This window comes from Giraffa tippelskirchi, chromosome 5 (genome assembly GCF_054371585.1).
Source record: "Giraffa tippelskirchi isolate mGirTip1 chromosome 5, T2T-mGirTip1v1.2.pri, whole genome shotgun sequence".
Lineage (NCBI taxonomy): Eukaryota > Metazoa > Chordata > Mammalia > Artiodactyla > Giraffidae > Giraffa > Giraffa tippelskirchi.
The window spans coordinates 113,532,621-113,558,955 of record NC_137279.1 but is presented as its reverse complement, the minus strand read 5'-3'; the positions used below and the strand labels follow the sequence as shown (position 1 = coordinate 113,558,955).

Sequence of the window (26,335 nt, the reverse complement as noted above, 5' to 3'; positions counted from 1 at the left end):
ATTCTTCGGCAACAGGGAAAGGTTTTTTAAATGTTAAAAATACTGTTAATCTTTAGAGGCACTTGATCTCATGCATCAATTCTTCTTTTATCTTGGGAATTAATAGGACTCATATTTATTCTAAAAGTCTGAATTTGTTTTTTTGTGTTTCAAGGACGTCTTTTCATTTTACCTAGAAGTAGTGGAAAAAGTATGGGATATTAGGCCCTAAAGTAGATTTACTTTAAAGGCAGGAGGAAAAGTGAGTTTTATGTTTACTGTAGCCAATAATAAAAATGATCTTTATGTAAGAATTAATTTCTTTTTTTCAGAAAGACTCTACTATTGGCTCGCCAGCTTAAAGACAGAGCTATAGAAGCACAGTCTTGCTACAGTCTTGGAAACACATATACTTTACTTCAAGACTATGAAAAGGCCATTGATTATCATCTGAAGCACTTAACAATTGCTCAAGAGCTTAATGATAGGTAAGTTCTACACCTTTTTATTGTTGTTATGATAAAATATAGATATATTGTTGAATCCCTAGAATTTTTCCTTTAAGTTTCTTTTTTGGTTTGCTTTGTTTTCTTTTTAATTCCTTTATAAGGTATCTTCTCTGTTTCAGTAGCATTCTGTGTATGCTAACCTATGTTTTGAAGGGCTAGCACATATCAGAGGATTTGACTGGCTCCATATAACCTTGAACCAAGATAGTAAATAGGTCTCAAACTCACTTGCCTACAGAGGTCCTCCTGACTAGATTGGTGTGAAAATTGTGGTGAAATTAGATATTAATCCTAATGTTAAGGGGACAGCTGCTATTTCACTCCAGCTAAGTGTCACAGCCCAGGAATGAGGATCCAAAGCCGCCTCTTTTTTCAAGAGAAGGGAGGCATTCTGAGTTTTATATAAAATATTCTGATTTTTAAATGTTGATGGCTAATTTTTTTTAAAAAAAACTGTATGAAAAAACAATATTTGTGCACAACTTTAGTTTCTGACATTTGCTTTAAATAGGATAGATTTTTATTTCAGTGTAAAGAATTCTATATACTTATTCAAAATGAAGTATGCTAATTCAAGAGGTAGCGAGTTCTGTCTTCCTCGTGGTGAGTGATTATCCAGTAAGGCTGTCATAGAAAATGGGGTAGTTGAATTACAAGACCTTTCCTTGAGACTTTATTTATAATACACTACATGTTTAAAAAGGATCTTTTCCATTTTAAAACTTGACTCTGAGTTCAGTATTAACTGGATATTCTAACACAGTTGTCCTTTGATATCTATGGTGGTTAAGATTTCAGGACCCCTGTTGACACCAAAGCCATGGAGACTCAAGTCTCTTGTGTAAAATGGTGTAGTACAACCGGCCCTCCGTATCCAAGAGTTTCTCAGATCATGGTTGAATCCCCAGATGCAGAACCTGAAGCAGGCCAACTGTATATCTCTATTATAAACTATTATGATAGTTTGTTCTTTATAAATTCAAAGCATTCTTTTATACCTTTAATTACTACTTGATAGATTTTATTCTTCACACAGACTTCCTTTCAGATAACTGGATGTTAACTTTGAATTATTTTGTAGAATTGGTGAAGGAAGAGCATGTTGGAGCTTAGGAAATGCATACACAGCTCTAGGAAATCATGACCAAGCGATGCATTTTGCTGAAAAACACTTGGAAATTTCAAGAGAGGTATGAAACTAAAAAATGGTTATCTGTGCTATTGTGATTCACAGATCTGCAGCCCTATTATTTCTCTAGAATCCTGCTATATGGCTGAGTAATAAATGTAATTATATATTGCTCTCTAGGCATAGGAACTGAAAGCATTGTAAGACACAGATCAGAGGTATGTTTGCACTGGCCTTGATGTAGGATGGAGGAGTGAGAGGATTACTGACCTATCTCCACTGTCCCCCGTCTCTATGTGGAAAAGTAGCATGGTATGAAAGGAAGAAAACGGCTGTTACAATTCTGCCATTTGCTGGCTGTTTGAGCTTGGAAACCTTTTCTGAGCATCATTTCTTTCATCTGTAAAATGGGAATAATAACTGCTTTGCAAATTGTTATAACGATTAGAGATAAAGTATATAAAAGTGCTTAGTATAATGTCTAGTGCTTATTTAATACTGTTACTACAGTATGGAAATACAATATTATAAGGAAATTTTATTCATGTGATGCCAAGTTAACATGTCACAGAATAACCTACATTACTATTTAATTGATCACAGAGATTAAGAGCAGTCTAATATTTAGAGAAGACTTGATAGAATCTATTCATCAGTCCTACTGCCATAGTTTAGAAACTTTCCTTTTCTTTCTTCTTTAAAATAGTATTAATGGAAAAAACCATTTCATTCATAGTATTATAATTCTAAAATAACTATTTTCATTTCTTCATATTTTCTTCCAGTTTTAGGTTCACAATATTTTCAACTAATCTTCACCATTCTTTACTTTAAATACTACTCTAAATATATAAATAAATGCTTGTGGTTGTAGGTTGGAGATAGAAGTGGTGAGCTTACAGCACGACTGAATCTCTCAGACCTTCAAATGGTTCTTGGTCTGAGCTACAGCACAAATAATTCAATGATATCAGAAAATATTGAAATTGATAACAGTTTGCATGGTAAGTATTAGGTCTTCAAAACTCAATTTCTTTATCCTCAAGATTTATATTTAAATTACTTATCTCAAGTTTACCATATCCAGAAAGATATATAACATAGGAACTTTTAATACCTTTTTGCTTTACCACTGTCCCATTAATTTATCAATATAGAATACCCTATTTTATAGCTTTTATCATGAATATGGTGAAGGTATAGTTGTTTGTAAAAATACATTTTTTTTTTTTCTGTAGGCTGGTTCAAAAATTTATAAACGTGAAGAAACCAAAACTTAAAAATTTTACTATGTAACCTTTAAATTTCAAATGTCTTTACATATTTAACTTTTGTTTAGGTTTTTTTCCCTCATTTCATTTCTAAGGGAAAATCTCCTAGGATTTTTTTTTTTAATTCAGAAAACCTAGAAATTTTCTTTAGATGCTGATTTGGTTTTGACGTTATCACAGGAAAAAATATGCTATAGTGTCTCTGTTTCTGAGTGGAAAAAAAACCCTTTTGATTAAAAAAATAAAATTAACAAGATTAGAATCAGTTTTGAATACCATTTATATGTAACTTTATGTGAGTTCCATTAAACATTCAGCTTAGGCTGAAAAAATTCTGTCTGAAAAAAATTACTGACACAGATATGTTTTGAACTTGAAAGTCAGTGAAAAATCTAGCTTTTATCTTTGCAATATCCTTCTATAACCCATACAAAGAAAAGCAAGAAGGAAAAGAAAACATTAGTGGCTAGTTACCTGATTAAGACTTTGAAAGAATATTTAGTTGAAAAACGATACTGAAGTATGAACAGTATGGTAAACTGGACCATGTACTTTGTAATTGAATAATGGACTAAAAGGTTTTCCTGTGTTTAATTTTCAAGGAGGTTAAGTTGTAATAGCTCTCATATTTTAACAAATGATCATATGTCCTCATGGATCCCTCCAGCTATAGATCTATTCCTTTGTGTCCCTCTATAACAAAACTTGAAAATAATATCACTGTTCCTTGTCGTATTCTCCTCCCATTCTCTCTTCAACGCACTGGACTCTGACTCAGAGTCACTGGTCTCTGACTTTGGCCCCATCATGACACTGAGACCTTTTCAAGGTACCAGAGACCTCCAGTTTACCAAATACAATGGTCAGTTTTAGATGTCAGCTTCTTTGATTTCTCAGCAGTATTTCCTACAGCTGATCATTGCCTCTTCAAATACTTCATTCATTTGGCCTCCAGGATTAACTTCTTTCTGGTTTGCCTCCACCTCACTTGACCACTGTCTTCATAACTCTCCTCTCTTATGTTTCCATTCTTGACATCTGTAGTGCCTGGAGTTTGGTTGCTGACCTTTTCTCTTTCCTCTCTCCTTTTCTATTTTCTGCCTATCCATATCCTTCCTTCCTTCCTTTGTTTCTAATGTTATCCTTTTCCCTCTTATCCTACACTCTAGATCCATGCTAATAGAACTTTGTGAAGATGAAAATGTTCTGTATCTGTGCTGTCCGCTAGAATAGCCTCTAGCCATATATGGCTGTTGAGCCCTTGAAATGTGGCTAGTGCAAAAAGAAGTGAATTTTTAAATATTATTTAAAGTTTTTAAAGCCACATGTGGCTAGTGGCTAAAGGCTTCCCTGGTGGCTCAGATGGTAAAGAATCCACCTGCAATGCTGGAGACCCAAGTTCCATCCCCTGGAGAAGGAAATGGTAACCCACTCCAGTATTCTTGCCTGGGAAATCCCATGGACATAGGAGCCTATTGGGCTACAATCCATGGAGTCTCAAGGGTCAGACACGACTTAGCAATTAAACCATCTAAATGTCTGTTTAGGTTTTTTGCCCACTTTTTGACTGGGTTGTTTGTTTTTCTGGTACTGAGTTGCATGAGCTGCTTGTATATTTGGAAATTAATCCTTTGTCAGTTGTTTCGTTTGCTATTATTTTCTCCCATTCTGAGGGCTGTCTTTTCACCTTGTCTGTTGTTTCCTTTGCTGTGCAAAAGCTGTTAAGTTTAATTAGGTCCCACTTGTTTATTTTTGCTTTTATTTCCATTATTCTAGGAGGTGAGTCATAGAGGATCTTGCTGTGATTTATGTCCTACAGTGTTCTGCCTATGTTTTCCTCTATGAGTTTTATAGTTTCTGGTCTTACATTTAGGTCTTTAAACCATTTTGAGTTTATCTTTGTGCATGGTGTTAGAAGTGTATATAATTTCATTCTTTTACATGTAGCTGTCCAGTGTTCCCAGCACCACTTATTGAAGAGACTATCTTTTCCTCATTGTATATTCTTGCTTCCTTTGTCAAAGATAAGGTGTGTGGGTGTGTCTCTGGGCTTTCTATCTTGTTCCATTGGTCTATATTTCTGTCTTTGTACCAGTACCATACTCTCTTGATGACTGTAGCTTTGTGGTATAGTCTGAAGTCAGGAAGGTTGATTACTCCAGCTCCATTCTTCTTTCTCAAGATTGCTTTGGCTATTCAGGGTCTTTTGTGTTTCCATCAGTTCAGTTCAGTCGCTCAGTCGTGTCCAACTCTCTGCGACCCCATGAATTGCAGCACACCAGGCCTCTCTGTCCATCACCAACTCCCGGAGTCTACCCAAACCCATGTTCATCGAGTCGGTGATGCCATCCAACCATCTCATCCTCTGTTGTCCCCTTCTCCTCCCGCCCCCAATCCTACCCAGCATTAGGGTCTTTTCCAATGAGTCAACCCTTCGCATGAGGTGGCCAAAGTATTGGAGCTTCAGCTTCAACATCAGACCTTCCAATGAACACCCAGGATTGATCTCTTTTAGGATGGATTGATTGGATCTCCTTGCAGTCCAAGGGACTCTCAAGAGTCGTCTCCAACACCACAGTTCAAAAGCATCAATTCTTCGGCGCTCAGCTTTCTTCACCGTCCAACTCTCACATCCATACATGACCACTGGAAAAACCATAGCCTTGACTAGAAGGACTTTTGTTGGCAAAGTAATGTCTCTGCTTTTAAACATGCTATCTAGGTTGGCCATAACCTTCCTTCCAAGGAGTAAGCGTCTTTTAATTTCATGGCTGCGATCACCATCAGCAGTGATTCTGGAGCCCAAAAAAGTAAAGTCTGACACTATTTCCCCATCTATTTCCCATGGAGTGATGGGACCAGATGCCATGATCTTAGTTTTCTGAACGTTGAGCTTTAAGCCAACTTTTTCACTCTCCTTCTTCACCTTCATCAAGAGGCTCTTTAGTTCTTCTTCACTTTCTGCCATAAGGGTGGTGTCATCCGCATATCTGAGGTTATTGATATTTCTCCCAGCAATCTTGATTCCAGCTTGTGTTTCTTCCAGCCCAGTGTTTCTCATGATGTACTCTGCATATAAGTTAAATAAGCAGGGTGACGATATACAGCCTTGACGTACTCCTTTTCCTATTTGGAACCAGTCTGTTGTTCCATGTCCAGTTCGAACTGTTGCTTCCTGACCTGCATACAGGTTTCTCAAGAGACAGGTCAGATGGTCTGGTATTCCCATCTCTTTCAGAATTTTCCACAGTTTATTGTGATCCACACAGTCAAAGGCTTTGGCATAGTCAATAAAGCAGAAATAGATGTTTTTCTGGAACTCTCTTGCTTTTTCGATGATCCAGCGGATATTGGCAATTTGATCTCTGGTTCCTCTGCCTTTTCTAAAACCAGCTTGAACATCTGGTAGTTCACGGTTCACGTATTGCTGAAGCCTGGCTTGGAGAATTTTGAGCATTACTTTACTAGCATGTGAGATGAGTGCAATTGTGCGGTAGTTTGAGCATTCTTTGGCATTGCCTTTCTTTGGGATTGGAACAAAAACTAACCTTTTCCAGTCCTGTGGCCACTGCTGAGTTTTCCAAATTTGCTGGCATATCGAGTGCTTCCATACAGATTGTGAAGTTTTTTGTTCTAGTTCTGTGAAAAATGCCATTGGTAATTTGATAGGGATTGCATTGAATCTATAGATTGCATTTGGTAGTATAGTCATTTTCACAATATTGATAATTCACATTCTTTGAAAGCATTCATGAAACTCTTCCAAAAATTTAACCACCATGCCGAACCAAAAATTTGAAAGAATCTGTATCATGTAGATTTCATGCCCTGAGCATGGTGCAGTTAAGTTAGAAATTAACAAGAAGATAATATATAACATATATTCATTTGAAAACTTAGAAACACACTTAAACCTTATGGGTTTAAGAAAAAATCTTAACATAAAATTAGAAAATAATTTAGGACTGAATTATAATTTATAGGATACATAACTTACATTGGAGCAAAACTTACATCATATCATGTTTAAAAAGGAAAAAGATTCAGTGAGCTGAATATCCAGCTTTTAAGTAAAAAAAAAAAAAAAAAAAACCCTTAAAAGAAATAGAAGGCAAGAAATAATAGAACTTAATGATATTGAAACAAAGATTCAATAGAGAGTTGTTTTTCTTTTTTTGCTGTGCTAGGTCTTCATTGCTGGGCGGGCTAGGCTCCAGTTGTGGTGAGTCGGGGCTACTTTCTAGTTGTGGTGTGCGGGCTTCTCATTGTGGTGGCTTATCTAGTTGTGGAGTATTCATTCTAGGGCACTCGGGCTTCAGTAGCTGGCAAGTGGGCTCAGTAGTAGTTGCACCTCCCAGGCTCTGGAGCACAGGCTCAATAGTTGTGGCATATGGGCTTAGTTGTTCTGCCACATGTGGGATCTTCCTGGACCAGGGATCAAACCTGTGTCTCCTGCTTTGGCAGGTGGATTCTTTACCACTGAGCCACCAGGGAAGCCCAAGAGAATTTTTAAAAATCCAAAAATTTAGTTAAAGACTAACAAATCTACAGTAAGATTATTTGAGGGGAAAAAAAAGAGAAAGAAGGGACATAATGTAGATGCAGCAGACATTATAAAGAGATTATCCTGAATAGTTTTATTTGAAAACCTAGAAGAAATGGACAATTTCTTAAAAAAAAAAAAAAAAAGCTTACCAAAATTGAATCTAGAAAAATCTAATGGTAGAATGTAATGTGAATGGATGACATCACTAATGCCTAAAACCACAGAGAAATTTGGTCCATTATTTAAAATCCTTCCACTGAGAAAATATCTGGCGAAGGGGATTTTACAGTGTGATCTCCCAAACATTTAAGAAAATTGATTCCAACCTTCTGTAAAATTATATAAGTAATTGGAAAAGTAGAACACTTTATTAGTCTTTCTGAAAACAGTATAACCTTGATATCCAAACTAGACAAGAACAACATATATAAGAAAGGAAAATTACAGGCAAATCTTTACTCATGAACATAGATGGAAAAATTCTAAACAAAATATTAGCAAACCAAGCCCACAATGTATTTAAAATAAACAGGAATTCAAGTGGACTGAATATCAGGAAATCAATTAATATTATATATTAGTAAACACAGTAAAGAAGAAAATAGCTCAAATATCCAAATTTGTCAGTAATTCTATTAAATGTAAATGTTTCATTTAAAGGACAGGAGTATCCAATTGGTAAAAGAGCAAAATCCAACTAAATATATAAGTCTGAGAGTAAAAGGATTGAAGAAAAAAAAAAGGTACCATGGAAAAACTAATGAAGAGAAAGCTGGTACAGCTGTACAGCTGTATTAATAACAGATAAAATGTACTTTTAAGGCAAAAGATCTTGTTAGAAATGAAGACAGTCACTTCACAATGGTTAACAACTCAATTCACCAGGGGAAAAAAAGCCTTATATACGTATGTATGATACCTGGTAAGCCTAATAACAAAACTTCAGTGTACAAAAGCAAAATGGACTAAACTGAAAGGAGAAATGAGAAAATCCAGCATAAAGGGAAACTTAAACACACTTCTGTCAGGAACTGCTCCTGTCAAAAAACTAAATATTATAAAAGATGTCGGTTCTTCCCAGATTGATATATATTCATTGTGCTGCCAAGAAAATCATGAGTTTTTTCATGGAACTCAATGAGGCCATTCATGAATTTACATGAAAGAAAAATGGGCTAAGAACTCAAAGCCAAAACATTCCTGATGAAAAACAAGAAATGAGAAGTGCTTTCTGTACAGATATAAAGATTATAAAGCTACAGTAATTAAGGCAGTGTTATTGGCATAGAGACAAATAGCTCAAACAGGAATATAGAGCCTCTATATTTTTAAACCTTGCATATATGGAAATTAGTATCACATAAAAATTCTTGATGGACCAAAGATTTAAATATGAAAGACAGATTTAAAGCAGTAATTATGATCAGCCATCTAACATTTGCTGAATGCTTACTGCATACCAGCCATTGACTGACCCCTTTACAAGTGATGATGCATTTATCATCACACAGTGATATATGAGGTAGGTATCCTTGTTCTTTACAAATGAGAAAAACAGAATTGACACAGAGGTAATTGCTCAAGGTCATATCACAATGAGTGATTGGTCTGTTCAAAGGTCTGCTATCTCTGAAAGTAAAGAAGAGTATCTTCATGATATCAGAGAGGGGAAGGATTTCTCAAAACACAAAAACAAAACCATTAAGAAGACTGACATTGAAATTAAGAACTTCCTTTCATTAAAAAAAATCATAAGAGAAACCACAAACCGAGAGGACATTTGCAACACAGATGATTAAAAAGGATTTGTATCCTCAATGTATAAGAACTCCTATGAATTAAGACAGATAACCTAACTAAAAGATAGGCAAAAGTAATGAATAGAAGAAATACAAATAGCCCATAAATATATGAGAAGTTGGGCTTCCCTGATAGCTCAGTTGGGAAAGAATCCGCCTGCGATGCAGGAGACCCTGGTTCGATTCCTGGGTCAGGAAGATCCCCTGGAGAAGGGCTAGGCTACCCGCTCCAGTATTCTTGGGCTTCCCTTGTGGCTCAGCTGGTAAAGAATCCACCTGCAATGTGGGAGACGTGGATTCGATCCCTGGGTTGGGAAGATCCCCAGGAGAAGGGAAAGGCTACCACTCCAGTTTTCTGGCCTGGAGAATTGCATGGACTATCCATGAGGTCGCAGAGTTGGACACGACTGAGCGACTTTCACTTAATCAGGGAAAACTATAGGTAGTATTGGTGGATGAGGTGGATAGAAATTAAAAGGCCTGATACCAGTATTGAAATAAATAGGTAACAGAAATCCTTATGCAGTGTTGATGGGAGTAGAAGTTGTACTCAAAAGAGCAGTCTGGCAACATTTTTGTTAGAGTTGGAGATGTACCAGCTGTATGATTCTGCATCTCCACTCCCAGTTACAGGTCTGACATCCAAAGCCTTGCTCATGTACATGAAGTATTTCCAAGAATTTCTATAGTAATATTGCTTACAACAAATAATTGGAAGCAACCTAAATATATGTCACCAACATGGCAGATAGATGGGGGAACAGTGGAAACAGTGGCTGACTTTATTTTTCTGGGCTCCAAAATCACTGCAGATGGTGACTGCAGCCATGAAATTAAAAGACACTTACTCCTTGGAAGGAAAGTTATGACCAACTTAGACAGCATATTAAAAAGCAGAGACATTACTTTGCCAACAAAGGTCTGTCTAGTCGAGACTATGGTTTTTCCAGTGGTCATGTATGGATGTGAGAGTTGGACTATAAAGAAAGCTGAGCGCCACAGAATTGATGCATTAGAACTGTGTTGTTGGAGAAGACTCTTGAGAGTCCCTTGGACTGCAAGGAGATCCAACTAGTCCATCCTAAAGGAGATCACCCCTGGGTGTTCATTGGAAGGCCTGATGTTGAAGCTGAAACTCCAATACTTTGGCCACCTGTCACGAAGAGCTGACTCATTGGAAAAGACCCTGATGCTGGGAAAAATTGAGGGCAGGAGGAAAAGTGGACGACAGAGGATGAGATGGCATCATCGACTCGATGGACATGGGTTTGGGTGGACTCATGGAGTTGGTGATGGACAGGGAGGCCTGGCGTGCTGTGGTTCATGGGGTCGCAAAGAGTCAGACACGACTGAATGACTGAACTGAACTGAATAGAAACGGTATATGCTTTCTTAGTCTTATAAATCACATGAAAACTAAACTACTCATACCAACTTGGATGAGTCTCACAAACATGAGGTTGCTCAAAGGAAGCAAGTTAGAGAACACATAGTATGAGACCATTTATATAATGTTATATAACAAGCTCCATTGCTTAGCGATGTGTCGTGTAATGAAAACAAATTATGGAGGAAAAGGGGTATTATAGGGAGAGTTACAAAAGGGGGAGTTAATGTGTTGGTCATGGTTTTTTCTTAAACTGGGTATTATGTATTTCTTGGCTACAAAAACTTTCCATATTTAATGATACCTTTTTGAAAAGGATATTTGAAGATCATTTTATTTAACTTTTTTCCGACTGGCAGTAAATCTATTGTCAATGGAGATCTTAAAATGGAAACAGATAACTGAGAAAAGTGTATTGGGGATGTTATTTTGATTCTTACCTCAAAATTGAAGGCCTTATGCTTTCCATATGTTTTTACTTTTAAACTACTCTACCGTTTGGGTGGGTTTTAGGAGACTGTATCATATAAAACCAGTTATTATGAAATGCCTTTTCTAAATTAAGGGGTAGTGTTAGTAACCCAAGTTAGTTTCCAACCAAAATCTTAACTTCCTTACATCAAAATGTTTTATTCATTTAGTTGGTGTGGAAAATTATTATTCTTGAAAGAATATATGTTTATACATGTTTCCTCCTTCCATATGGGTTTGTGTAGCAGACTTTAAATAACATAGTGATGCTGAATTTGCAGTCTTAAGGGCTCCCTGGTTTATTGAATTAACCTTTTTTTTCCAAAGGTGCACGCCCCAAGTTTGGACGCCGACACAGTATGGAAAACATGGAGCTTATGAAGTTAACACCAGAAAAGGTTGGCAGTTTTTCTGTTTTAAATTTCTTGAACTGTTAAAATATTTTAGCAACTTTTAAAAAAAAATTATTTATCTATTTTTTTTACTTTACAATATTGTATTGGTTTTGCCATACATTGACATGAATCCGCCATGGGTGTACATGTGTTCCCTTCCAGAACCCCTTTTAATTTAAATGAAACAATTTAATTCCTGTCATATGGGTATCACTTGAACATTTTCCTTTGAAAAGAATCAAGTACAGTGCAAAAACAATGTGTACAGTATGGTGCCATCTGTTCAAGAAAAGTTTTATGCATATATATCCTTTGTAATTGCATGTTTCTAGAAGGGTATGTAGATACTTGCTAACAGTGATTACCTCTGGGCAAATTGCTGTCTGGGTTATAAGAAATGCTTACTTTATATACTGTTTTGAAGTGTTTGAATATTTTACCATGTACATGCATTATTTTGTTTTTCTTTAATTAAAAGATCAGGAAAATAAAAAAAAGGATTAAGAAGCTTTTTCAACTAAATACCAGCAACTTTATTGGCAAGATTAATGATACTTATGATCAGGCTAGTTTTTCTGGCTGCACTTTTGAAAAGCTTTTTTAAACAAAGCAATAACTCTTTATTCAAGAAGCATCTTCTCTAGGATTTTGTTGATTTTTTTTTTTTTTAAGTAACAGAGAAGGGACTTTATAATTAGGAAAAAGGTTACTGAAGAATAAATCTAGGCTGCTTTCTTCCACCTCCATTTATCTTAATTTTACATTGCTATGGTTTGCTCTTATTTGTTTATGGTGTATTGATATTTCTTAAAACACTTTTTATAAGATATATTATAATAATAACTTGGGAAACTTCCAACAGGAAATTAAAATTATCAATAATCACACCTTGCAAAAGTAAGGAAAATTAATATTTTTGTATTTGTTCATCTTGCATTTTATATGATTAACAGATACTATTTTATAATACATAGTACTATATCAACATCTTTGTGTCATTAAATATTCTTCTGCTGTATTATTATAATAGGCATATGATTTTTAAATATTGACATTTTTTGTGTAAGTAGTCATCATGAGACCAACATCTGATTTGAACTAATTTCCAATATATTTTAATTACAAACTTTTTTTTTTCTAACTTCTGGTTAACTTCTGAAGGGCTTTGTGATTTTCTCCAAATATTTACCTCTTATATTGTGAGTGTGGTTCTCAAATCTTTAAGTCTATAGAGTATTTAAAAAAAAAAATAGAAAACAAAAAACTTTTAAGTCAGTTTAGATCTTCCTTCTTTTAGTAGGTAAGAACCTAGTAATAAGCAGCAAAATTAATTTGATGCATCTGTAAGTGGTACTAACAGTAATTCCATGAGAAGCTGATCAGATTCAACCCTGTAATTTTCCAATAGACAAATGATGATAAAGCTTTATCCCTAAGTAGTGATTTTTTTTTTTACCTCATAATAAAGTCAAAGAGTTCAGTAGTTTTATCAACAAAAAATTTCTACTGCTTCATAAGTTTAAGATGTCAATTTTCAAGGTTAAAAATTCTAGATATATTCAAACTTTCCAGTTGTAATTGATTTTCAGGTAACTCACATTGAGAATAAAACTTCAGCTTCTCTGACCATCCAAATTTTATTTTTATGACTTTTGGCAAACTTTTTATTCTCAAAGATTTCTAAAAACCTCCCCTTTAATATTTTGATAATAAGAAATTGATAGCATACATTTGGTCCAAGCTTTTGGAAACAGTGAGATATATTGTCAAAAAGAAATTTATTAACTCACCCCACCCCCAGTTACTGATTTTTTTTGATGTCCTGTTTTCCATTTATAATTTTATAGGTACAAAACTGGAACAGTGAAATTCTTGCTAAACAAAAACCTCTTATTGCCAAACCTTCTGCAAAGCTCCTCTTTGTCAACAGACTGAAGGGGAAAAAATACAAAACTAATTCCTCCACTAAAGTTCTCCAAGACGCTAGTAATTCCATTGATCACCGAATTCCGAATTCTCAAAGGGTATGTTTAAAATAAGTTTTTGAGTATTGTGTTTTGAGTTTTTTATATTCATACTGGATTTTTATAATTTATTATTAGATAGTCAATCTAAAATATCTTTCTTATTCAAAGTGGTCTTCTGTATTTTCCTATTTTTTCTGTATTTTTCAAAGCTACAAACTAAAATGTCCTCCATTAAGTTGAGAAGTCAGAACAAATTAAATTCAGATGTTCAAGGATTTTTAAATACTAATTTAAAGTGAGAACTGTCTGCATGCATCAACTTTTATTTATTTCTATTACTAAAATTCTAATAGAGTTAAAAACAATTTTGCTTAAAAGTGAGCATTGGAATCATATTAAATATAACAAAATATTTAAAAACTGAAAAATACCATGGGATTACTGGTAAGTAATCAGGGGTATCACTAAGCTACCCTACACTCTGATAAAAAAAAGTTCAGATAAATTACAAAGAAGCTACTTCAAATTACTAAGTCCATTTTTCCAGCAGCGAGAACCTTTGAAAAAACTGTGGTAGTCTTTTATATAACAGATTTCTGTTGATCTTGTTGTCAGCCTTTTATTTATATCTGCACCCTGTAGTGTTGTTTGCCTTGATTCTATCAGTTTTTTACATGTTTCTTACACATGTATGACTAACAAAAGGAAACATCATGGGGTATATAGAAATGGCCCAGGAATATTTTTGTAGATCCAGAGCAGAACTGGAAGGCAATCTTTGTTCAAGGTTTGAGGTCTTAACCAAGCACAATTAGTCTAACTGGAGATGTCCGTATTTTTGGAGCCTTATTATCTTTCAGTGTGCAGAATTATGAATTAAGAGGCTTCATGCTCCTTTATTAGTGATTAATGCATTTGACTGTAGCTTATACACATACTTATCATCCCCAAACCTCAAGCCCTCTTATTTTCCTTACTTCAGTAAAAGGGATGCTCTGTACACTGCAGATGTCAGTCTAGACTCCTCCTCCTTCCCTGACCATATCCAGTTAATCCCTAAGAAATCTCTGCTACTATGTATTAGTTCTTAATGTACTACTTTATCTTACCCATATTTCTGATCCCTCTCCCTGCATTATTAACCTCGTCAAACCAAGAAGGGCCAGCTTTATTTCTGTACAAAACTGCTTAAAATTGACTATTACCATGCTCCTCTCATTTCACATTGGATAAGCCTTAATTAGCTTGTTAGCTGGTCATACAGAGGCCTTTGTCTTGGCCTCCTCTTCTCCCCTTCTTCACTACCCCTGCCTGCCCTTCAGTTCATTATCCCCTGAACACTACAAATCTTTGGAATTGCATATTAATCAGTATGAAACATCTCTACCCTGCAAATGCTTATGCTCAGGAACTCAAATATCACGTAAGCTTCTGCTATTTCACCTAAGAATTAGTTGCACCCTTCTCCTAAGGCTCATAACATTTTGTATATATGTACTTCAATAAAGACTATAATTGTGAAAAAATTACCTTTATTAAACATTAGTCATTTTAGTTTTGAATCTTTCCAAATAAAGTATAACAGTTATCCCTCTTTCTCAAGTATTCATCTGAAGTTTATATTTTTTCAGGATCTTCAAATCTTTACAGTAAAAGACCTTAGAAGTCACTATATCAAGAAAATATACGTGCTTTCTTAGTTTATCAGTTCTTAGTTTACTTAAATTCTGTTGTAGAATCTAAGAGCTGAACTTGAACCTGGGGTACATGTTCATATTACTGATATTTGGGTAATTCATTATCTATAACAGTTCCCCTAAGTCTGAGGCACATTTACTTAGCTTTAGAAATACAAGGATCAAAAAGTAAAATAACTAGAAATGCTTTTTGTTAGTTGGACTGAAATAACTATTACCAAGTGGTGCCATCTTACACAAAGAAAATGTCAACCTTTTACTCTAAATCTTCATCCTTTGCATTTGAGGTAGATGGTATTGTTTCGCTGATGACCTAAGGATAATGCTGGAATATTGAGATTTTTCTCTCTCAATATTTTAGAAAATCAGTGCAGATTCTATTGGAGATGAAGGGTTCTTTGACCTAGTAAGCCGATTTCAAAGCAATCGGATGGATGATCAGAGGTGCTGCTTACGAGAGAAGAACTCTACATCAGCTGCAGCGGCAGCTTCTTCCACTCCCCCCAAAAGGATGCTAAAAAGTAAGTAATCTGTGCCTCTCCTGCAGTTTGAGTAGTTCTCTTTGACATTCTTATAGTTATTTCTGAGAATTTAATTCTTATCATAGGAGGTACAATCAAGGAGCCTGAATCGAAGTGTATCTGAAATGCTGGAATTTGTTCAGTTTTAAACAAGGTTTTGTTTCAGTTCCCCTGAGTTTATCTGTATTTCTGTCTAGTGCGGTGCACTTTCTATAATAACTATATCATACTGCCTCCTGAGTTTCCTAGGGGTTGGGGAAAAGAAAATCTAACTTAAACAACAATAATGAGGAAAAAATTTTAGTTATACATACCTTATGACTACATGTAAAATACGAATGCTTCATACATGGTTTAAAAAAGAAAAGCTCAGACAGACTGAAGAGGAACCTGTGGCTATGGCCACAGAGTCGGACACAACAAAGAGTCAGACACGACTGAGCGACTGAACTGAAGGCTTGCCTGAGCCTTAGAAAGATTAAAATGGGTTGGCTACTTAAAATTTTCTATTTCAGCTACCAAAAGACTTCCTCTCCTGAAGATGAAGACTTGCCAGCAGCACTTATAGTTAGCTAAAATGTCCTAACCAGAGCATGAAATAAAAATACTGTCCCATTCATCCTGGGCTGAGAAATTATGTAAGAAAAGCTATTTACCTCCAAAATCTAGCCCCATATCTTATAAAGTTACATATTAGGTGCTATTAGATAAAGGGAAATACAGTCAAATCCGAATAACCATATGAAGTACTCTGAAATTGATTCTCCCTTCACCACCCATCTAGTCTGGCCCCAGCCTATCAGTGACTCTCAGCAACAGAGCTAAAGAGGGCAGGGAGGGTGCTGGGACTGACTAAGGCAGAAATAAATTATATGTGTATAATATGCTTAAATAACTGTTATTTTTGGATTTTTTCCCCTCTGTCCATAGCACCACCAGTTTCTATGGTGTCCCCCAACACAGATGAGTTTTTAGACCTTCTTGCCAGCTCACAGAGCCGCCGTCTAGATGACCAGAGGGCCAGTTTCAGTAATCTGCCCGGGCTTCGTCTGACACAAAACAACAGTCAGTCAGTACTTGGCCATCTGATGACTAATGACAACAAAGAGCCTGATGAAGACTTCTTTGACATCCTTGTCAAATGCCAGGTATGTCTGCATATTTTTGTCATTCTGTATATAGCTCAGATGTTGTTGAGAACTTTTGCAGTATTATGATTCTAACTTGGGAAAAGCTCATTTGATATTAGTGAGGCAATCAGTTGATTATTCAGGGAGACACTCCCTTGTGATAGCTTCTTATTTTGTGTTCCTTGTGGCTGTGAGGTGGGGTGTTGCTGATGACTCCCTCTGAGCTGTGGTAGACACCAGAACAGAGAGCTGAATGAGGGAAAGCAGTCTGCCATGTGAATATTTACTGAAAGAGCATTCCATGCAGAGACAGTATGGTCAAGAAATGGCAAGGTGGCCAGTGTGACTGGTATAGAGTAAAGGGTAGAGGAGGGCTTACAGATGAGGAAGGAGAAGTAATCAGAGCCTAGATCATATAGACTCTTGTAGGCCATGATGAGGTCTTGTGTTCCAGATGTGATAGAAAGACATTGGAGGGTTCCGGGGGATCATCCTAACAACTGCTGAAAGAATGTGATGGCAAGGGTGTCAGAAGGAAACTAATGTGGTAATAAGGCAAAAAATATTGGTGACTTGGACTAGTGTGGTGGGCATAGTGGTAAGTAGTCAGAATAGGGACATATTTTTGAAATTATGGTTGGTTGGCAAGATCTGTTAATAAACTAGATGGAGGGTATGAGAAAGAGAATTCAGGATGATTCCTACCTTTTTGGTTTGAATAACTGAGTAAATTTCAATAAATACAGTAAATTTCAGTAAATTCAGTGCCATGTACTGAAACAGAGGAAAAAAAAAAAACCTCCTGACAAAAGAAAAGCCCTGGACTTAATGGCTTCATGGGTAAATTCTACCAAATGTTCAAAGAACATCAATTCCAAAAATTGAAGAGAAGGGAACACTTCCTATGTCATTCTATGAGGCAAATACTGCCCTGATACCAAAGCCAGTTAAGACTCTATAAGAAAACTACAGACCAATATCCTTTTCGAATATAGATGCAAAAATTAACAAAATACTAGCAAAAAGAATCCAGCACCATGTTAAAACGATTATATGCCATAAAACCTAATGGGGTTTATTCCTAGAATCCAAAGATGGTTCAACATATGGAAATCAACCAATGTAATATACCACAATAACAAATGAAAGAAAAAACAATCATCTCAATTGATGCAGAAAAATTATTTGATAAAATTCAACACGTTTTCATGATAAACAAACTAGGAATAGCAGGAAACTACCATGACATAATAAAAATCATTTACCCAGGTATCATCATATCAGTGCTCAGTGTGTGCGATCATCATACTCAGTGAATAAAGACTGAAAGCTTCTTAAGATCAGGAACAAGACATGGATGCCCACTTTGCCACTTATATTCAACACAGTACCAGAACTTTTAGCTAGTTAGGTAAGGAAAAGAAACAGAAGGCATCCAAATTGGTAAAGAAGTAAAACTGTCTCTGTTTTAGAGATAACAGGGTCTTTTTCTTTTCCTTTGGCTGCACCACATGGTGTGTGGGATTTTAGTTCCCCCAACTAGGGATTGAAGCCATGATCCTGCAGTAAAAGTGTGGAGCCCTAACCACGGGACCACCAGGAAATTCCCTGGAGATGACAGGGTCTTATGTGTAGAAAATCAAAGATTTCACCAAGAAAAAAAAAGTTAGAAAGTCACAAAGTTAAAAGATATAATATCAACATCCACAATTAGTTGTGTTTCTATAAACTAATAATGAATAGTCCAACAGGGAAATTAAAAAAAAAGTTCCACTTACAGTAGTATCAAAGAGAATAGTTAGGAATTAACCAAGAAGGTGAAAGACTCATACAGTGAAAACTACAAAATATTTCTGATAGAAATTAAAGATGACATAAGTCTCACGTTCATGGACTGTAAGACTTTTTTGTTAAAAAGTCAGTACCACCCAGAGTGTGATCTACAGATAAAGTGCAATCCCTATCAAAATTTCAGTGATGCTTTTTTACAGAAATAAAAAATCCATCCTAAAATGCACACAGAATCTCAAGGAAACCCAAATAGCCAAAACTATCTTGAATAGGAAGAACAACATTGGAGGACTCACACTTCCAGATTTCAAAATTTACTACAGAGCTACAGTAATCAAAACAGTGTCATACAAGCATGATACACAGACAGCCCAGAAGTAAACACTCATATATGGTCAAACAATTTTCAGCAAGGTTGCCAAGACCATTCAATATGGAAGGAATCTTAACAATTGATGCTGGGAAAACTGGATATCTACATACATACATACCTAATACCATATACAAAAATTAACTCAAAGTGGATCAATGACCTAAATATAAGAGCTAAAAAACTATAAAACTCTTAGAATAAAACATAAGGGGAAAGCTTCATGACTTTAGATTTGGCTATGGTTTCTTGATTATAATGTTAAAGGCATAGGGAATAAAAAAGAAAAAGACAAATTGGACTTCATGAAAGTTTAAAAATTCTCTGCAGAGGACACTATCAACAAAGCACAAAAGCAACCCACAGGAAATATATGCAAATCATGTAACTGATAAAGATTAATCCAGAATATAGAGAACTCCAAAAGCTCAATGACATCAAAAAATTTGATTCAAAATGGGCAAAGAACACAAATAGATACTTCTCCAAAGAAGGTATACAAATGGCCAATAAGCACAGGAAAAGATGCTTGACATCACAAATCATTAGAGAAAGTAAGATCAAAACCAGTGATATACCACCTTACACCCATTAGGACAGCTATCAAAACAAACCAAAAAATGCAGAAAATAGCAAATATTGGTGTGGATATGGAGAAATTGGCATCCTTGTGCATGGCAAGGTAGGATTATAAAATGGTGAAGCTGCTATGGAAAACTCTATGCCAGTTCCTTAAAAAATTAAAAACAATTATCATATGATCCAGCAATCCCACTTCTGGGTATGACTGAAAACAAGGACATGAGCAGATATTTGTTCACAGTATGATACACCCATATTCATAGCAGCATTATTCACAACAGCCAAAGTTGGAAGCAACCCAAGTGTCTACCGACAGATGATTGGATAAACAAAATGTGGTGTACTTACACAATGGAATATTTTTGGCCTTAAAAACACACTACAACATAGATGAACCTTGAAGCTATTTGCTGAGAAATAGACAGTCACAAGAGGACAAACACTGTGATTCTACTTGTATGGTTCAGTTAATAGAGACAAAGTAGAATGGGGGTTGCAGAGGCTGGAGGGAGGGGAGAGTGGGGAGTTGTAAATAGGTTTAGAGTTTCAGTCTTGCAAGGTGAAAAGTTCTGGAGATGGATGGTGGTGATAATCACACAATATGAATGTACCTGATACTGAACTGTACACTTAAAAATGGGTAAGATGGTAAATTTATGTTATGTTTATTTTACCTCAGTTTTTTAACAAATGATTTACTGGAAGGAGTACTGGAGAGCCTGATCTGGAAAAATAGGAGTCAGTGGTCAACATGGGATATTAAACTGATTTCAGAGATAGTGCAATTTATGAGAATAACTGTGTCTGGCCTCTGACCATGGGAGCTAATGGATAAGGCAGAGGGTAAGGATGAGAACACCAGGGGAGGGGAGGTTTAGGAACTGAAGTGCCTGAGTGCTGGATGAATTAGAGGACAATGAAAGGACCAAGAACTGTGACAGGAGAGATGATGAAGAGTAAACCAGGTATGTGTGTGCACCAGGGTGGTGCAGACTAGGCGGCCAGTCAGTCACTGCATCCTCACAGGATCGTGCGGCTAAATGTTTAGGCACATCAGTACACAGCGCCTAGCAACACAGGGGACACTCAGATGTCAGCTATCACATTCCTACTCTTCGTTTTGGGCTACAATACCAGACGCTATCCTGTAGACTTTTAAAGCGCTTTTATTTTTTATTTGATCAAAAACATTTCTAACATACTTCAAGAACCATAAGCTAGAACTTAAAGATTTAAATGCTTGAGACCAAGGGTAGGCAAACTTTTTCTGTAAAGGGCCATAAACTATTTTAGGCTTTTTGGGCCCTTTGGCCTTTGTTGCAACTGCTCAGCTCTGCCATTGTAGCAGACAAACCGCCATACACAGTTCAAAACAATGAGCACAGTGTTGAAATCAAAGGACTGTTACACAAACAATGGGCAGCAGAGGTGCCGTTTGCTGACCCTTGGCCAAAGACAGTGTTATAAGGAAGCGATGCAGAGTTTTTGTACCTCTCATTACATTCCTAAAGATTTGGTAAGTTTTATTTGGTAATGCCTATTATGGTAAGATTATAATCTTGAACTGTCATCGTGGACACAGGTGACCTTTTGTCTTAACTACTCTTACCAAAGCCATGAAGCTATGGCTATACTTCTGCGTACTATAACATAACCAGCATATTCTGATTATATAAATCATCTCAAAGAAAAGATCGTACTAGTTTTCGGATCTAAAGACTGACTAAACTTCTAAGCAGTTCTAAGAGGCAGTAAACATTTAAAGCTACATTTCTTATTGTGAATGGTGGACATAACATACCTTGGTGCTCTCCTTATTTGTCTTTTAATCTCTTACTTTTGAATTTCTAGGGATCCAGATTAGATGATCAGAGATGTGCTCCACCACCTGCTGCCACAAAGGGACCAACAGTACCAGATGAAGACTTTCTTAGCCTTATTTTACGGTCTCAAGCAAAAAGAATGGATGAACAGAGAGCTCTTTTACAAAGAGATCAAAACAGAGACACTGAATTTGGGGTCAAGGATCTTTTGCAGAGTAATGCTTTGTTGGAACTTGAAAATTCTGGGAAAAAATAAGCAAACCACTAGTATACTGTTGAATTTTTTTTTTAATGACCTTATTTCCTTTCAGAACATTGCAGGGAAATTCAATCTACTACTTTTTTCCTCAAAAGGAGCAAGTATAGCACTGTACTACAGCTTAAAATGTTTTTAGCATGATGTAAATATTTAACCTTTAATAGTATAGTGTTAACACTCCTCTGGACACTCACTTGTTTCTGAGTGGAAGTGTCTTGAAAGGTGCTTCATCAACTTTTGTGATTACTGCTTGGGATTATGTTCTTTGGCAACTTGTTAGATTCCTTTACCTAGTATTTGTAAAGTAGGAAGTTAAAATGAATCTAGACTAGGATTTAATCCTCTTGTTGAGGTAATTTTTTTACTCTTTAATTGATAATGGCAATTTTTTATACCTAACCATGGATGTAGTGAGAAATTACACGGTTTCATAAAAATAATATACTTGACCAACGTGTAAAATATTATAGTCTGTTAAAGAATCTAGATTTTTTTTTCCACTAAGAAAAATCTCTATTTTCAATATATTTTTAGGCCAAAGCCATCATAAAAGAATTTAAGAATAAACTTCTTTTAGTGTGGTTTGGCCTCTTTGTGTAATTTTTAAAATAATTTATGTGTATATATATATATATATATATATATATATATATATATACACACACACACAATACATATATAAGTACAGGTATGTATATATGTACATTTGTGTGTGTGTGTGTGTGTGTATGTAACAGTTTAAAATTGTATGTTCTGTTGCAAAATACTATTGTAAAGTTTTTTAGAACCCAATGTCCAAAAAACCCCCAAAACCCTTATGTGACTATGTCAAAAACCTAGGCCACAAAAATTATGAAAGATGTAGGTTAAGCCCTCAGTTGTCATTAAGCCTCTTCCTCTTCTTTCCAGAAACTGAAGGTGTTTTACAAGGGGACATAATGTGACATGACATAAGTAAGTTTAGCAAAAGCAAGTCAACAAGGATAGGACTGAGCTGGGACTGGACTAAGATTGAATTGCATAATACAAATGCCCACACCTGGAACAAGTTGGCAACTCATTCACTTCTGGTTGCTTCTGATTCTGCACAGCTGCAATGGGATCTAGGCCTCTGTTCATTCTAAAAATCTTTCAGGTGATTTTGATAGGCAATGAGAACCACTTATCCAAATGGCCAATGTTTTAAAAAATGAGAAGATAGTTATACAATCTGGACTCACATTAAGAGCTCAGGGGGGAAAAAAAAGATTATTCTTGGTTCTAAAATCACACAAATTTTTGTCAAATGTAGTCAGTTAACACCCAGATTATATTATGTTTTATATATTATATATAGGGTATAATGTCCTGGATTAGTACCTGTTTAAAACCCAAACCTGCACTTAAATTTCGTGGGGCTTTTTCTTACAAGCACATTTATTGAGCAAAGATAGCATACCAAAACACAGTAATGTAAAAATAAGTGTTTATTTTGTGTAGATGGTAGCTCTTAGACCCCATAAACATTCAGTGTTAGCCATTCCACTTAAAAATTGCTTTAAAAAAGCTGTCTGGCTCAGTCTGATATTCCTAAAAGCTTGTTACTATAATCCTTGACTTTAATGATAAATGTTGGCTAAACAAGCCTATTTCTTTTAGTTATAAACTGACCTTGAATATTCAATTTATGTTAATAAGTCTTCCCTGAACTCAGCTGTTATCTTTCAACAGCAGTACCTTGTTGCCTTGCTAGCTGTCAAAGTAGAGTTCATCCCCAAATGGTTATCTGTAATGAAAGAATACAAAGGTGAACTTTTACTTAAATTTTCTTTTAAAGATTCATTTTTGGATTGATAAGCAGCAGTCAGAAGTGCAAAATAACATTAACTCTACTCTCACAGTTACACTCTTATCAACTGAGGCATCCATTTCACCGCTCAGAGGATAACTAGCACCTTGGGAGCACATTCACCAATAAACAGATCTGGCCCCCAGAGGACTACTTTATATGCATCGATGTTCACAAGTCTATCCCAAAATGCAGACATCCTTACATGCCTACTGTGTTATAAAGTTTTATATAAATCATTTTGCATTTGTTGGAAAAAATTACCTTTCTAATGAAATAAAATACTAATGATGTTTTGCAGTATTAAGCTAGAAAATAATATTAACACATGTTATAGGCATCTAAGTGATGCTTCTGGGAGCCAAGAAGGGGTATTCTGCATTTCATGTAAAAAAAAACATTGAAAAGCAAATGCTTTAAATCTTTTCTAAAAGAAATGCCTGCATGAAAATTTTAAGACTACTCGTGGTATCATTTTTAGCAAGCAGCTGACTGGAACTTGTAGTGTGAAGGTTAAAACAAAGAATACCCAAATGTGTGTCATTGTGGCTTCCTAGCTAGATTTTGTGCAAAATTTATAAATTGCTTTTTTTTTAAAGTTTAAAATGAAGAATAGTTTGAAAATCAGAATAACTAAAGTGTGGATTATATCACCTGTCTAGGGTTAAAAACCCACTCGTCTGTTATCATGGTATTTATCCTTCTCTTTGTATAGATCTCTAAAATTTAGAACTTCATATGGCTTGGACAGTATGGTTTACTATAATGTAAGATACAGTAATATCTAATAACCTCAAATCTGGGATTCTGAGTAGCAAGGAAAACAGGCCTTATAAAGCCTGTGCACTTATTTGCTGGAGAAATAAAGCCATTCTCCAAGTATGTAAAACTGAGACTGCCAATTTAACAAGCTATGTAATCTAAATTCCCCTGACAATCTTCAGTTCTGTCTTAGCTAAGGATAAAGCAAAAGGGGTGATAAAGAAGCAAGCCCAGTAACAGCTGTAGGAGTTAAGAAATGAAGGTTGATCTGTGGGCAGCCTACAGTGGGTTAGACTGACACTGGTGATGCAGACTCCATGGCTGCACTAAAATGCTGAAGTGCATGACAAGGGTAAACTTGACTACAGTGAGCTTCCTTAAATGTTGTTTTTGAGTATCTACCATTTTTAGAAACATTCTGGGTCCGATGGACAACTAACAAATAATTCTATTAACTAAAGTAGGTATCACAGGACTTCCAAAAGGCAAAACATACTTTGGTGAGTTGGTTCCTATATATGCCTGTAAACAACAACTTCTTTTTCAATGTCCCCCACCTCACATGGTCTTTTTCATGATTCAAAATCATTAATACCTGCCATATGTTCATCTATGAGATCCTGTTCCAAAATAACACTTCAAAAACTTTATGGGATGCATCTTAATATCAAAGAAATGAAATTGAACAGAGATACATGCACACTTGTTAATTCTGATTGTCAGTAAAAATACTGATGTTTAAAGCTGGCACCTGTGTAGTAAATATCAGAATATTTGCAGAAGAAACAGTTGTAGAGAGATTACTTTACAGAACTCGAAGACAACCTCAGAACTGTGGCCCATGTGTATTCCTCTAGCCACACACTTCCACTGTAGTGCTTGCTGGGCTGGTTGTGCTGCCTTCCTCCGGGCCGCCTGCGGCATCAGTCCTAAGCTGGGCCTTCTCCACTGCAGGGGAACCTTCTACCTCCTCCGACACCTTCTGGCCAGAGACGGGCTTAGCAGGCTGGCTGCTTTCAATACTGCTTTCTGTCGGAGTGCTTTCTCCTGGGATTTCACCCATCTCTTTGGGCTTTGATTCCAAATTAGGTGATTTAAGCTACAAAGAGAATTACAGTGTTGTAATTGTTCAGTTAACATAACATGAAGGTTTGTAATATACATGTTCAACAAGTTCCCACAAATATGTTTTAGCAAACATTGAATTCTTTCAAGTCCTTGTCCCAGTGCCGGACTGTAATTATATAAATGTTAAGCTTTACAGGACTGTCTATGGACATAGAAGGCAGACTTGTGGACACAATGGGGGAAGGAGAGGGTGGGACGAATTGCGAGAGTAGCACTGAAACATACACTACCACATGTAAAACAGATGGTGGGAAGCTGCTGTATAACACAGGGAGCTCAGCCTGGTGCTCTGTGATGACCTACAGGGATGGGATGGTGTGGGGGGAGGTTCAAGAGGGAGGGGATATATATATTCTTATGGTGAGTTACCTTGTTTTACAGCAGAAACCAACAACTTTGTAAAGTAATTATCCTCCAATTAAAAATAAACATTAAAAAAAAGAAATGTCTATAGAGGAGTAGGACACTCAGGATATACTAGGTGGTCTAGTGACCCAACTTAGGAAGGGTCAGGAAGACTGGTGACCAGTACTGTTAACTCCTCTTGCCTTGAGAGAATAATTCATTTGACAAATGTTCACTGAGCACACCTTAAGTTATAGGTCCTAGGGATACAAAAGACAGTGAGCAGACAAACACTCGCCCCCTTCCCTGGACTTACTGGGCAATAAATTAAAGTATCATGCTGGGGGTGGGAACGCTGAATTGCTGTTTAAATTAGCGTGGTCTGAAAAGATGATATGAGTAAAGGCTTGAGGAAATGATCCTTATGAATATATGGGAACAACATTCTAGACAATGAATAGCAAGTACAAAGGCTGAGCTCAAGGAGTAGACAGGAGGAGGCCCTTGTGACTGAAGCAGAATGAGCATGGAGGGAGCATGGGAGGGGAGAGCAGTGGGAGACCCTAGGCCATTTTGGCTTTCCCTTCAAGTGAGCTGGGAACTGGAGGATTTCTGAGATTAAGTGACATATAACTAGTGGCTCAGA

General features: G+C 36.1%; 2 protein-coding genes across 37 annotated transcripts in view; one reads left to right on the top strand and one right to left on the bottom strand.

The window, feature by feature from the left end:
• Positions 1-21,637, top strand: part of GPSM2 (G protein signaling modulator 2) — an 82,983-nt gene extending 61,346 nt beyond the window's left edge. For 10 of the 12 annotated variants that reach the window (XM_081487204.1, XM_081487198.1, XM_081487202.1 and 7 more), the window contains 8 exons: positions 312-467; positions 1,570-1,678; positions 2,492-2,621; positions 11,419-11,489; positions 13,334-13,510; positions 15,512-15,671; positions 16,602-16,819; positions 21,396-21,637. In XM_081487204.1, the coding sequence (XP_081343330.1) occupies positions 312-467; positions 1,570-1,678; positions 2,492-2,621; positions 11,419-11,489; positions 13,334-13,510; positions 15,512-15,671; positions 16,602-16,819; positions 21,396-21,623 (1,249 nt within the window). In that variant the 3' untranslated portion in view covers positions 21,624-21,637. The remainder of the gene's footprint in view (positions 1-311; positions 468-1,569; positions 1,679-2,491; positions 2,622-11,418; positions 11,490-13,333; positions 13,511-15,511; positions 15,672-16,601; positions 16,820-21,395) is intronic. The other 2 variants (XM_081487207.1, XM_081487206.1) reach the window with 1 other exon arrangement.
• Positions 21,638-23,074: 1,437 nt separating this feature from the next.
• CLCC1 (chloride channel CLIC like 1) overlaps positions 23,075-26,335 on the bottom strand; it is a 35,063-nt gene continuing 31,802 nt past the window's right edge. For 11 of the 25 annotated variants that reach the window (XM_081487166.1, XM_081487176.1, XM_081487164.1 and 8 more), the window contains one exon: positions 23,075-25,315. In XM_081487166.1, the coding sequence (XP_081343292.1) occupies positions 25,070-25,315 (246 nt within the window). In that variant the 3' untranslated portion in view covers positions 23,075-25,069. The remainder of the gene's footprint in view (positions 25,316-26,335) is intronic. The other 14 variants (XM_081487171.1, XM_081487182.1, XM_081487165.1 and 11 more) reach the window with 2 other exon arrangements.